The sequence below is a fragment of the Lynx rufus genome, unplaced genomic scaffold (genome assembly GCF_022079265.1).
Source record: "Lynx rufus isolate CCGP_SWC_20201006 ecotype Redwood Valley unplaced genomic scaffold, mLynRuf1.p SCAF_1, whole genome shotgun sequence".
Lineage (NCBI taxonomy): Eukaryota > Metazoa > Chordata > Mammalia > Carnivora > Felidae > Lynx > Lynx rufus.
The window spans coordinates 1,142,636-1,156,312 of record NW_025814823.1 but is presented as its reverse complement, the minus strand read 5'-3'; the positions used below and the strand labels follow the sequence as shown (position 1 = coordinate 1,156,312).

Genomic DNA, 13,677 nt, shown 5'->3' with positions numbered 1-13,677 from the left:
TCCTAGCTCAGAGAGCCACTGTGCAGTCAGGCGTCTGTCCACGGTACACCTTTCCTGCAAGAAAGGTTACTAGCACATGGAAACAGGACCTGCCAGTTGAAAATCCAGCTCGAATCAGTTTGGCGTATGTGCATATGTCCATACACATCGACATTTCCCCCTGAAATTATCCCGAATACCATCTTTCCTGAAACTAAATGAGAAGCAAACAATCTTTACAATAAAAAAGTAAGTCACATGGTTAAGATCCTAGTTGTCGACCTGAAAATACACCATATGACAGGTAAGGTAGACAAACTAGTGTTTTCTTAATTTTGCTAGTCTTTATACGCTATCATTTTTAATGTTTTTATTGTGGTAAACCATACATAACATAAAATTTACAATTTTAACCATTTTTAATTATACAGTTCTGTGGGACAAAGAACATTGTTTGCTCTGCAACCATCACCACCATCTGTCTGCAGAACGTTTTCATCTTCTCAAACTGCAACTCTGTTCCCCCTAAACACGAACTCCCCATTCTCTTTTCCCCCAGTGCCTGGCAACCAACAATCTACGTTCTGTGTCTATGATTCTGACTACTCTAGGTATCTGATACAAGTAGAGTCATACACTATTTGTCTTTTATTTTTGTGACTGGTTTATTTCACTTACAAACTCCCAGGTATACAATAAACCAGTCTCAGGGATGAAAAGTACAGCATAAAGTATTACAGTCGATAATACTGCAATAACTTGGTATGGTGGCAGATGGTAACTACATTTACTGCTGTGACCATTTCACAGTGTACATAATTGTCAAATCACTATGTTTTATACCTGAAACTAATATTAATATTGTATGTCAACCATAGTTCAATGAAAGATAAAAAATAGGGGCACCTGGGTGGCTCAGTGGGTCAAGCTTCCCACTCTTGATTTCAGCTTGGGTCATGATCCCCTGGTTGGTAAGATCAAGGCCACACAGGGACTCTGCTGCCCCCCCCCCCCAGCCTGCTTAGGATTCCCTCTCTCCTCTGTCTCAGCCCCTCCCCTGCTCGTGCGCTCTCATTCTATCTCAATATGGATAAACTCTATCAATCAATTAACTAAACAGAAAATTATTTGAAGACCTGGTAGAGTAGTATTTTTCAATTGAAAAACACCCAACTAAGTCTACATGACCATCACCTGCTACATACATAGACCTTCACGTTCTACAAGGGAGAAGATATTTTAAGATGTGCTTTCAGAAGCTTAGGGTTTTTTCTTCCCTAGGATATAACCTTCAGTTCAGATCTCTCCAGGGAAAGAAGATGGCCAAACAGAGGCAGATCCGGACTCCAATAAAGCAGCGATCGGAAGCTGCTTCGTGGAAATTTGAAAACAATCAGAGACTCTGATTTTGCCACATTCCCGCAATAAGTCATCACTCATAAAGGGAATTCCGAGATCATTTTCAGCCTCTAGAAGGGTCAACAAAATTCAGTCAACTAATATTTATTAAATATCCTGTCCAGGCCAGTTCCCGTGCTAAACCCTGGGGATGCAAAAGCGAATCCTGAGAAGCAGAGAGAACACTTAAACTGAGACAATCATAGACAAGGACGGGCTTCCTTTCTTGCTCAGTGGGCTTTCGTGGTAGGCTTTCAAATGTGCGCGATACCAACCGTGGGGAGGAAAGAAGACACTAAAACCTTCACCCCAGTCTGGGCAAGCAGGCTAGGCCTCGCCCTGGCATCTGGTCACGAGGACCGGCGGGAATGAGTGACCTAGGGGGACACCTTCCCTGTCCCCCAGGCAGGGCCAAGTCTCAAGTGCATCGGAACAAGTGCTTTAAAAATAAGTAATAAATAAATAAGAATCCCTATGGCCGCCGGCTAAATTAAGTGTGTTTGATGGGAACCAGGCTCGCGGCCACTATTTATAGCTCCTCGGCTCCCTTTCCGGGACGCGCTCCAGCCTGCGCCTGGGCGCGGCCCCCGACAGCATCCACGCCGCGGCTCTGGCTTTTCTGTGGCCGATGTGGCCAGCTTAACTGGGAACCCCATGCGCAGTGGCCCTGTTCCGTGCCAGCCATCTGGAACCTGCGTCCCCGGGGCGGCGGGACGCGGGCGGGGCCGCGGCGCCCCAACGCCCACGCGCCCCACGGCTCAGGAGCGCCCCCAGAGCCGCGGGTCGGCCCCGCGAGGGCAGGCGCACGTGCGCGCGAGGGATGCCCCGGGGGCGGCCGAGGCGGAACCCGGGAGCCCTTTGATCCCGCTTCCGCCCCTTGAGCGCCGAGAACTTTCAGTGGAGAACAGACCCGAGGCCCGCGGGAGCCCGGCGGCGGGAAAAAGCCCCGGGGCCCACATCCCGAGTGGGAGGGCGCTCCCGTGGGTAGGGGCGCGGGATGCAGGTGCGGTGGGAATGCGGGGCCGGTGCGGAGTGACGGGGGCAGGTGCGGAGTGACGGGGGCAGGTGCGGGTGGGAATGCGGGCCCGGTGCAGGGTGACGGGGGCGGGTGGGAATGCGGGGCCGGTGCGGAGTGACGCGTGCGGGTGGGAATGCGGGGCCGGTGCGGGGTGACGGGTGCAGGTGCGGGTGGGAATGCGGGCCCGGTGCGGGGTGACGGGTGCGGGTGGGAATGCGGGGCCGGTGCGGGGTGACGCGTGCGGGTGGGAATGCGGGCCCGGTGCGGGGTGACGCGTGCGGGTGGGAATGCGGGCCCGGTGCGGGGTGACGGGTGCAGGTGGGAATGCGGGGCCGGTGCGGGGTGACGGGGGCAAGTGCGGTGGGAATGCGGGCCCGGTGCAGGGTGACGCGTGCGGGTGGGAATGCGGGCCCGGTGCGGGGTGACGGGTGCGGGTGGGAATGCGGGGCCGGTGCGGGTGGGAATGCGGGGCCGGTGCAGGGTGACGCGTGCGGGTGGGAATGCGGGGCCGGTGCGGGGTGACGGGGGCAAGTGCGGTGGGAATGCGGGCCCGGTGCAGGGTGACGGGTGCGGGTGGGAATGCGGGGCCGGTGCGGGGTGACGGGTGCAGGTGCGGGTGGGAATGCGGGCCCGGTGCAGGGTGACGCGTGCGGGTGGGAATGCGGGCCCGGTGCGGGGTGACGGGTGCGGGTGGGAATGCGGGGCCGGTGTGGGGTGACGGGTGCAGGTGCGGGTGGGAATGCGGGCCCGGTGCAGGGTGACGGGTGCGGGTGGGAATGCGGGGCCGGTGCGGGGTGACGGGGGCAAGTGCGGGTGGGAATGCGGGCCCGGTGCAGGGTGACGCGTGCGGGTGGGAATGCGGGCCCGGTGCGGGGTGACGGGGGCAGGTGCGGTGGGAATGCGGACACTGTGGCGGAACGAGGGGTACAGGCGCGGTGTGGCGCCACGCGTGGTGCGGGGGCAAGTGCAGACCGACGGCGCACGAGAGGCGGTGCGGGGCGCGGCTGCTCGCGGGGGCGCGGGACGGGGAGCGCGGGCGGGGCGCGGGTGCGGGGCGAGCGCGCGGGGCGCCGGGCGGGCCGCGGGGCGGGGGCCCCCCCGCTTCGCGCCCTGCCCGGCACCGCCCCCGCGCGGCCCCCGGGCCGGGCTGGAGGCGGCGGGGGGCGTGGCGCGGCGGCCGGGGCTGCGGCGTGGGGGCGCCGAGCGCGGGGCGCGCTGGGGCCGCGGGGATGGCCGCCGGGGCGGGGAGGCCGGGCGCTGGCGCGGGGCGCACGCGTGAAGTTGCACCGCACGTGTAAGAGAAGATTCTCCTTTTCAGAGCGGCCGGGAGCCCTGCTCGAGAGGGAGCGCACCCGGGTCGCCGCCGCGGCACAGCGGGGTAAGCGCGGGGCAGCGCCGGGGCGGAAGGACGGGCGGGACGCCGGCGCCCCCGACCGCCCCGACCTGCCCGGGCGGGCCGGGGCGGAGCGGCCGGAGCGCGAGCCCCGCCGCTCGCGTGCGCCCCCGGCCTCTCCGGATCCCCGGGGGGGATGTCCGGGGAGCTGTGGGAGTGACCGGGTCGGAGACGGGGGCTCGGGAAACTTCGGGAATAGTCGGCGTCCCCGCGCGCCCCGAGAAGTCTGCGGAGCGCCGGCGCGCGGCCGAAGGCCGGCCGGCCGGCGGGGGCTTCCCGGCGGCGTTTTCCGCCTCGGGCGAGCAGGCGAGGCTCCGGGGCCTCGGACCTGCGGGCGCCGAGGCCGCGGCGGGCGCTCGAGCCGCGTCCGCGGACGCGCGGCGCGGGGCTGGGGTGCGGCTGGCGGCCGGGTGCCGCTGTGCAGGGGCGTCGGCGTCTTGTAGGGACGGCGTTGGCTCGCCTACTTCTTCCAAGAAACTTTTCGAGAGTCTTTTTTTTTTTTTTTCCTAAGAAGTGCTTTAATCGTAAGTGCCAGGACCTAGGACCTCGTTTCTTGGCCCCTCTGCCTGGGATGGTGCGCTTAAGGGGAAAGAACTCACGGAAGAGCGGGGAAACCCTTCTCTGCCTTCTGTAGTAACCCCTTCCTGAAGGCGCTTCTGACAGTGAGTCGCAGTGTGGACGCCCTAGTGAACAGAATCCACCCAGGTTTCTCGGCTCAGGAACATGTGTGACCGAGACTCTAGGGACAAGTGGAGTCCTCCAGTGTTTGTTTTACCAAGAGAGCGTCAAAATATGTCATTTAAGAATGGCCGTGTGAAAACAGCTGAGACGGGAATTATGCCTCGGTTCGTATTACTCGGGAATTCAAATCGGTGGTTTATGATACGCGCATCGCTTCACCGACGGCCCGTCGATGTGCTGTGAAATGTACTGCAAAACAAACACTGAAAGATTACAGAGGGAAAGGGGGGCTTAGTTTTCCAACGGTCGGTCGGTGTGTTCAAAGTAAACGACAGCTAATTTGGCACATATTCCGCTGGTGCAGCAGTTTGATTCATGTCGAGATAAGCATCGGGGGGGCAGTGCACGTGCTCCTGTAGCATAAAGTAATTCAGGAAAATTTTACTGCTGTGACAAATGAGACGGTGCTATTTATATTGACCAGCTTAAAGCCACCTTGAAATAATGAAATGTAACAAAATGTCACCGTTTGCCAATAAGAAAAAGAATTTGGCGGGGCGCTTGGGTGGCCCAGTCAGTTAATTGTCGGACTTCAGCTCGGGTGGTGATCTCACAGCTCCTGGGTTCCAGCCCCGTGTCCGGCTCTGTGCTGACAGCTCAGGGCCTGGAGCCTGCTTGGGATTCTGTGGCTCCCTCTCTCTCTGCCCCTCCCCCGCCCGAGGGCGCGCTCTTTCTCCCTCTTCTCTCTCTCTTTCTCAAAAACAAACTTAAAAATTTTTTTTTTGATTTTTGACACAGTTTCCTTGAATGTTACTTAAATTTTAAGTTGTGTTCATTTCCTTAACAAAAACAACTTTTACATACACACTTGAAACTTTATGTGTATGTATCACTACCATTTTGGCCTCATGTATGTAAAGAATTTAAACTATAATTAGTCTTCCAGATGCTACCATTGCTTGAACATGCCCCTAACACAGGAAATAGGATAGATTAGTTTTTTAGGATTTTACCTCAGTATCATATGTAAACGCACGAATAAACACTTGGTTTTTGTAATGTGCTAAAATATTGTCAGAACGTTCTAGACAGCGGAACGGCCCTTGAGAAGTATTTCGCCCTGTGCAGATAGCATGACTCTCAGGATCTGTGTATTAAGAAACTCAACCAAACCCAAGGATTGGGGAGTCTCTCCCCGCTCCAATGTGGTGTGGCCGTCACCAGCACTGTGTGACGCTTGTCACACCATATTTCGATTAGTTTTGTCCCAAGTCTGTCTCACCCACAGACTGTGAATGAACCGCCTGAGGGTGAGGCCGTGTCTTACTTAGCACACTGCACACACACACACACACACACACACACACACACGACAGGCGTTTGCTAAATGTTCGCCAAATCGAAGACGGAAAAAAGTCCAACGCGTGTGGCCCTAAACAGCATGCATGGGTCTCTAAAAACACTATGTTTTTGCCATTTCCATATAATGCGTAAAAGGAATAAAATAGCGATAAAGTTCAATCTGAATTTTCGTTCTTACAGTGGCAGGAAATTCTTCATCGTAATAACTGGGTTAGTATTCATCCTCTGGTGCTTTTTTAAAATCTCGGATCTTCAAAAGTATGACTTCATAATGGTTAATGTGAGCAGTTCCTGCACTCTGACATTTCTTTAATTTGAGGAATTAGTGGTCTGCTCTAAACTTAGTGTTAACAAACTAATGATACTAAAATGTAAAAATCACTTAATTTTTTTCATTCACGACACCTGATTATCTCCATGAACTAACACTCATTTTATTCATGAACCTCCATTTTGTATTAGCTTTAAAATGAATCTTTTATTCTAGAACATACATGAGATTTCCGTGTTATATCCTAATAAAAGTAGGTTTGAATAAAAGGGAAATTATATTTATACTATGGAAATTATTGCAAAAATAGAAACCATTTTGACAGATGGCATCTGTGCCAGTAATATAAATGTAACCATAAAATACCATGAGTATAAGGCCGAGAGGTTTCGTTCACTAAGCAAGAGTAAAGACAGTTATCTGAATTTGCTTCAAAACGACAATTCCAGGGGTGTCTGGGTGGCTCAGTCTGTTGAGCCTCCGACTTCAGTTCAGGTCATGATCTCACGGCTCGTGAGCTCGAGCCCCGCATTGGGCTCTGTGCTGATGGCTCGGAGCCTGGAGCCTGCTTCAGAGTCTGTGTCTCCCTCTCTCTCTGCCCCTCCCTTGCTCGTGCTCTCTCTCAAAAATAAAAAAAAAAAAAACATTAAAAATTTACAGGGTAACTGGGTGGCTCAGTCAGATAAGCGTCTGACTTCAGCTCAGGTCACGATCTCACGGTTTGTGGGTTCGAGCCCCGTGTCAGGCTCTGTGCTAGCAGCTGGGAGCCTGGAGCCTGCTTTGGATTCTGTGTCCTCCTCTCTCTCCGCCCCACCCCTGCTTGTGCTCTGCCTCTCTCTGTCAAAAATAAATAAACATTAAAACATTTTTAAATGACAATTCCAATGTATATGATGGAGTAACGGGACTGTTAGCATGTCAGTAATATTTAGCCAAAATTTTAGCCACTTTGGACTGGGAGAAAAGAGCAAGGGCAGCTGTAGTCAGCCCAACAGTCTGCCTGGTGCATAACCCCGTGAAGTCACGCGGAAGGGGAAGGTGGGCCGGACCCAGAGGCAGAAGCCAGGAGTTTTCGTGCCGGCTTCAGCGAGCTGTGTCGCCCTCGGCAAATCACGGTACCCTCTCGGGGCCCCGCATTTCCCAGTCTGTGAAGTGAAGAGAACAGATAAACCAGACGGCTTCCCAGGTTCTTCTGGCTCCAAAATGCCGTGATTCCGTATCTCCTCGGTGGATGAGTAAGACTCCTGAAGGATGTCGCTTGGATTTATTTAGGGAGACTACCTTTTACTTGACCAGACTCTAGGAAGTCAGTACTTGGTATAGCGTTCACAGCGCCCCATCTTGTGTTTTAGGACAAGAGGCTGCTCAGAGCACTCGCGAAAGCACCCCTGTAATTTTCTTTTTCTTTTTTGAATTTCCATCCAAGTTAGCTAGCATACAGTGCAACAGTGATTGCAGGGGTAGATTCCTTCGTGCCCCTCCCCCATTTAGCCCATGCCCCCCTCCCACAACCCCTCCAGAGACCCTCTGTTCTCCATATTTTGGAATTTTCTTTGTTGTCATTCACCCGCGCCCCAAGCCACCCTTCAGGAGGTATTGGTAAATTCAGCTTTATTTCAAGAGTAGGACTTTTGGGGGCGCCTGGGTGGCGCAGTCGGTTAAGCGTCCGACTTCAGCCAGGTCACGATCTCGCGGTCCATGAGTTCGAGCCCCGCGTCAGGCTCTGAGCGGATGGCTCGGAGCCTGGAGCCTGTTTCCGATTCTGTGTCTCCCTCTCTCTCTGCCCCTCCCCCGTTCATGCTCTGTCTCTCTCTGTCCCAAAAATAAATAAAAAGCGTTGAAGAAAAAAAAAAAAGAAAAAAAAATTTTAAAAAAGAGTAGGACTTTTGTTTTCATTATTCCACTAATTAAAAGTTGAGTACTGATGCGGAAATACATTAAAATTGACCCTAAATGACACCAAAATGTGTACATAAAATGTTTAAATAAGCGAAATTTCAAGTGGTATTCTTAGGTCTGTCACAGAAGTGATGTTTAAAACTTTTAATGCCATCTACTAATCGGCAGGAGACACTGGAGGCCTGCACAGGGTGATGGAACAGGGCAGACATTTGGAGGACTTAAAAAGGAAGCCAGGAAGGCATGAATAGTGCTGGAAGACAGTCGCGTTTCTAATTATGCTCCAGACTTTCTACATTTTTCTGTCAATTGAACTGAAGCTCAACCAGCTGTTAATTTTCTAGCTTAATATTAGAACTCTAATTGTGGAAATGGTGACTTAATACTGGTTTCTGGTAGGGATATTTATTTTATTCACAGTATTTAAAGAAGAAATACCGTGGATAAAAAGTTAAGGGTATTTTTAGTGTTGTCATTCTTGAATATAAAATTCTCCAACATAAAATTCTTGAATATAGGGGCGCCTCGGTGGCTCAGTTGGTCGAGCTCCGACTTCAGCTCAGGTCATGATCTCACAGCTCGTGAGTTCAAGCCCTTTGTAGGCCTCTGTGCTGACAGCTCGGAACCTGGAGCCTGCTTCCGATTCTGTGTCTCCCCTCTCTTTGCCCCTCCCATGCTCATGCTCTGTCTCTCAATAATAAATAAACGTTAAAAAAATTATTGAATATAAAATTTGAAGACATTTGTTTTTAAACTAATAACAGTTGTTTAAGTTGCTCCCAACTTAAAATCACCTCTCGCTCAGCTTTTAAATTACAGAATGTCAAAAACAAAAGAGAAACTGAGTTTTTCGCTTGACTAAGGATGAAAAGTATTAACCATATTTACCTTAGCCAAGTAAAGACTTTAGAGCATGTGACTTTTCAGGTGTTTATAAACAATTTAAATCCCTCCCCCAAACAATTAAAATCCCCACATGCAAGAGAAAATATAGAGATAATAATAATAATACATGGATGGCAGGTGTTTTGCATACGTTCTTATTTAATAAATAAAATAAATAAAAGTATAATTTAAGGGGTGCCCGGCTGGCTCAGTCAGTGGCTCTTGGTCTTGGAGTTGTAAGTTCGGGCCCCATGTTGCATGTAGAGATTACTTGAAAAATAAAATCTTTAAAAAAAAAAGTATAATTTTATTAAAAAATAATTTTTGAAATGTTTAAAGAGAGAGAGAGAGCACATGGGCATGTGCGGTGGGGGGCAGGGGTGGCAGAGAGAGGGGGACAAAGGATCTGAAGAGGGCTTTGTGCTGACAGCACAGAGCCTGACGCAGGGCTTAAACTCATGAACTGCACGATCATGACCTGAGCCAAAGTCGGACGCTTAACTGACTGAGCTACCCAGGCGCCCCTGAAGTATAATTTCAAAACAATTTCGTGTTTCTAGAGATTTATTCTCTGACAACAAAAATATATAATTCTAGCGGTGCTTTAAAGTTATTGATAAAGAAGTTGGAAAAATCGGTGTTTTACGATTTCATTAAATCAGTCTGTACGATAGTGATGTCTCCTGCCAGCGCATTAGATTAGTGAAAAGTTAAGTAATAGAGCCCATGCACATTTTCCATTTAAAATAAGGAATCCCCTGGAACTGTACGGTAATAAATAATTTTACACTAAGATAGAGGCTACCCTTAAATTATGTATGTGTATTTTATACTAATACTAGCAAATCCCAAAATCTACATTCCCTACTTAAAAGATCCATAGGAGATCTTTGGAGATTTGCTCTGTATACTGTACATACAGCATATGTGATAAGACATTGGGAAAAATAACAAAAATAAACTCTCATTCTTTTTCAAGCATATCAAAGTTCTGTAAAGAAAAACTTCTAGCAAGACTTATACTTTAAAAGCTTCCAATAAACAATATTTGGAACCAAACAAAGGGATCTAAGTACGGATACCATACAGTTTCAAAATCATAAGAAAATACCATGGATAATTTTATGCCAATAAATTTGAAGCTTAGATGAAGTGGAAAATTTTCTAAAAGATATAAGCTATCAAAATTGACTTAAGAGTAATAGCAGCCCTATTTATGTTGATAACAGTTAATGAAGCTGAATTTGTAATCTAGGCTTCCTCCTGACCCCCTTAAAAAAAGACATTAATTCCAGATTCTTCTATAGGACATTCTTATACAAGCTTATTCAGGGACATGTTTAGTTTTTCAGGCTAAAATTATGTTCTTCCCCAAATCCAATGGTAGTACCCAAAAAAATGAGACCAATCTTAGGTATGAACAAATAATCCAAAATAAAGTAGCAAATTGAATGTGATAGTATATTAAAAATAAAATGAGTAATACGGTGCTTCGCCATCTAAAAAATTCACAACAGTGGGGAAAAAAAGTACCAAATCCGATTTACTAAATTCATGATTCAGAAACTCATTCATGATTTTCATGATTTAGAAAACAAAACCCAACAAACTTAACAAAGATTACAAGGAAACTTCCTTAGCCTGATAAAAGTTGAAACATCACACTCAATGCTAAAACCTAAGAAGCGTTCATGTTTAAGACAAAAATGTGAAAAGATGTCACCATCATCACATTGTGCTAGGAGTGCTGGTCAGTACAAGAAAACAAGACAAGAAAAAGAAATAATGGGAATTAGAATTAGGGGAGGAAGAAACAAATCTATCCTTAATAGCAGATGAAATGGTTATATGTATATGTTACATAGAAAATCCAAAGGAGTCTCGCAACTATTTGAACAAGTAAGAGCTTTCTAACAAGTTTCTGGAGACAAGATCAGTTTATAAAAACAATGTTCCAGGGGCGCCTGGGGGGACTCAGTCGGTTTAGCATCCAACTTCTGCTCAGGTCATGATCTCGCGGTTTGTGAGTTCGAGCCCCGCGTCAGGCTCTGTGCGGACAGCTCAGAGCCTGGAGCCTGTTTCAGATTCTGTGTCTCTCTTTCTGCCCCTCCCCTGCTCATGCTCGCTCTCTCTCTCTCTCAATCTCTCAAAAATAAACCTTAAAAAAATTAAGGGGCACCGAGGTGAGTTCGAGCCCCGCATCAGCCTCTGCTGACAGCTCAGAGCCTGGAGCCTGCTTCAGATTCTGTCTCCCTGTCTCGCTGCCCCTCCCCTGCTCATTCTGTCTGTCTGTTGCTGTCTCTTTCTCTCTCTCAAATAAATAAACATTAAAGAATTAAAAAAAAAAACTATTTGGAACAACAAATCGAACAAGTGTAAATTAGGGATAAAGCTAACAAAAGACGTGTAAGACCTTTAGCTCCAGTGTCCTAACACACTGTTGAAGGGCATGAAGAAGGTCTGTGCGGTGGGTCAGTTGTGCTTTATTGGCGGAGAAGCTAGTTCACAAAGAGCTACATCTGAAGCCACCATAAATTTCGTTTGTCCCAACAAAGTCACGTTTAAGATTTTTGTGGACCTTGACAAGCTAAATTTCATAGGGAAGAACAAAAAAGCCAACTTTGTGAAGAACGAAGTTGAGGGCTCGTCCTACCAGACAGTCACGTGTATGTAGGACTGTTGCCATTGGTGCCCTGCTGGTTGGTGTGACCGGTTGTCTTCTGGAGATGGAAAACAAGTCACACGTTACTCAGTCTGAAACTTCAGGGGTTCGGTTTCGTCCCCTGTTATGCTTGTCTGTGTGGTTGAACTTCTCCCGTTGCTGTGACACTGAATTGTAAGTGGCACCGAGCCAGCTTTTAAAAGCCCAGTCCCCGTCTTGCTCTTTAGTCTTAGGAGCTCAGACAACACTAAGTGTTGGAGGTGAGGCTATAGTGTAAAAGAAGAAGGGGTCTTTTGTTATTCTGGTGAACTTATTTTGAATTCTGTTTCCTTTTTGAAGAGACCAGAATTATGGAAAAACTGTGGTAAGTACTTAATAACGTAGGGGACGGTGCCCATGGCATCTGGAAATTACTATTTTAAATGTGAAAGCTTGAAATAGGCAGGTAAGGTTTAAACCTAATGGAAAACAGTTTTTCCACCTGCTAAAAAGATAATTAGATAAGCCACTTTTCATTGCATCATATTCGTGACTGGTTCAGCCTTCCGTGTTCTTTTAAATTTGTGCCAACTCAGGGCTGGCAAAAATTGGCTTTTGGGCCACACTGCCCCATGCCAAACCTTAGCAGATATTACTAATCGAACATAGAACTCTTTCCGGCTAAGCCTGTATGTGACCCTCTTGGTCCTACTCAACAATGTTCTAGGCAGTCACAGGTAACACAAAATTAATTTGCCTAGCCATGCTTCATGTTTCGTTACCTCTAACTTAAAAACCAAGTGACAATATTTTTAGTGTCAATGTGTTGTTACAAAAGGGAATCAAGTAAAAATACAAATGACACCTTTTGGGTGTTAATCTCCCAGAGTCCTAACTAAAAGTTGCATTTCCTAATGAGCAGCTATTCTGTAAGCTTGTCCTTCCGCACTCAGCCTCCAAATGCTGGAGCACCCCACGGCTTGGTCTTCAGCCCCCTGTCCTCCCCTGCCCTCAGACGATCTCAGTCCAGTCTTGGGATTTGGTGATGACTCCCCAATGTTTATCTCTGGCCTCGACACTTGTATGTCTGATAGATGTCTCACATTTACCATCTCCAAAACAGGACTCCTGATTTCCGTGCCTTTCCCAAACCTGTACCTCCTCTGGTCTCCCCATCCTTCCTCCTGTTCGGGGTGGAAACCTTGGCCTCTCCTCAGCACATCACGCTGGACCGACCTTCAGAGTCTGTGCAAACTCAGCCATTTGTCACCCTGTCACGTTTCTGGATCCTAGCACAGCCTCCTCACTGGGCCCTCCGCGATCACCCTCACCCCCTCCGCCCCACGGCCGTTCTCGGCACAGCAACCACAAGGGTCCTGTGAAGATGGAAGCCGGATTACGTCACTCTTCTGCTCAAACCCTCCAGTGCCCTCTCGTCTCACTTGGAGCATAAGCCAAAGTTCTCATCACTGTCTGCCGCCATCTGTCCACCTCCGGACTTCCTCCCTGACCTGTGCCTACCTGTCTGCTCCTCTGGACTCGTCCTCTGCCTGGACTCGCCCCTCGCATCTGAGGCCCAGTTCTTCACTGTGATGTCACCCTCTCACCCAGCCCTCAGCAGCCCCTGCACTGCCCTCTGTGCTTCCCCCTGCCCCGCCGCAGCTCCCCGTCTACCCACAGCACGCAGCACCTGACCTCTCTTCTCTTCTGTCCCACGTCTTTCCCGCCACAGCCTACGTGGCACCGGGCAGTGCTCTGTGTTGCTCAGCACTGAGCACCTCACAGGTAGTGTGGCCTTTGCTCAGTCCTCACTGAGTGGCCGCAACCTGTGGTCTGGCTGTGCGGGGAACTCGGGGAGCCCGGTCCCTTTCTCATCCCCTCTGTTCCCTGGTTATCAAACCTTTTTTCTTCTCAGGGGCTTAAGTCCTGCCCTTGCCTGGGAAGATGACCGCCTGCTCGACCCCGCCGAGAAGAGCCTTGTCATCACCGCTCGAGGATGCTCGTCCTGCGTCTGCCCTCGCAGCAACCCCTCCCGTCCTTTTGCCCCGTCCTGCTGCTGGGCAGCCTGACCCTCCCCCCCCCCCCCGTCCCTGTGACTCCGCCTCTCTGATGCCAAGCACCCACAGCCTTCCCTATCTTGAAAACACCTC

The 13,677-nt window shown here is 49.6% G+C and overlaps 1 protein-coding gene across 1 annotated transcript; it reads right to left on the bottom strand.

The window, feature by feature from the left end:
- Positions 1-1,906: 1,906 nt before the first annotated feature.
- Positions 1,907-7,442, bottom strand: LOC124503786 (nascent polypeptide-associated complex subunit alpha, muscle-specific form-like). Its single transcript, XM_047069379.1, has 4 exons — positions 7,417-7,442; positions 7,128-7,247; positions 3,748-4,265; positions 1,907-3,705 (listed from the first exon to the last, which is right to left on the bottom strand). The coding sequence occupies exons 1-4, from the start codon at positions 7,440-7,442 to the stop codon at positions 1,907-1,909; spliced, it is 2,463 nt and encodes an 820-aa protein (XP_046925335.1).
- Between the last annotated feature and the right edge of the window lie 6,235 nt (positions 7,443-13,677).

What these genes read in the sequence shown, in the direction of transcription:
- LOC124503786 (XM_047069379.1), bottom strand. Translation starts at nt 7,442, where the DNA reads ATGGGGCGCTGTGAACGCTATACCAA. An exon ending in CGCTGTGAACGCTATACCAA is followed by an intron (nt 7,248 to 7,416) that starts GTACTGACTTCC and finishes TTCACTTCACAG; the next exon opens with ACTGGGAAATGCGGGGCCCC. An exon ending in GTGCCGCGGCGGCGACCCGG is followed by an intron (nt 3,706 to 3,747) that starts GTGCGCTCCCTC and finishes CGCTCTGAAAAG; the next exon opens with GAGAATCTTCTCTTACACGT.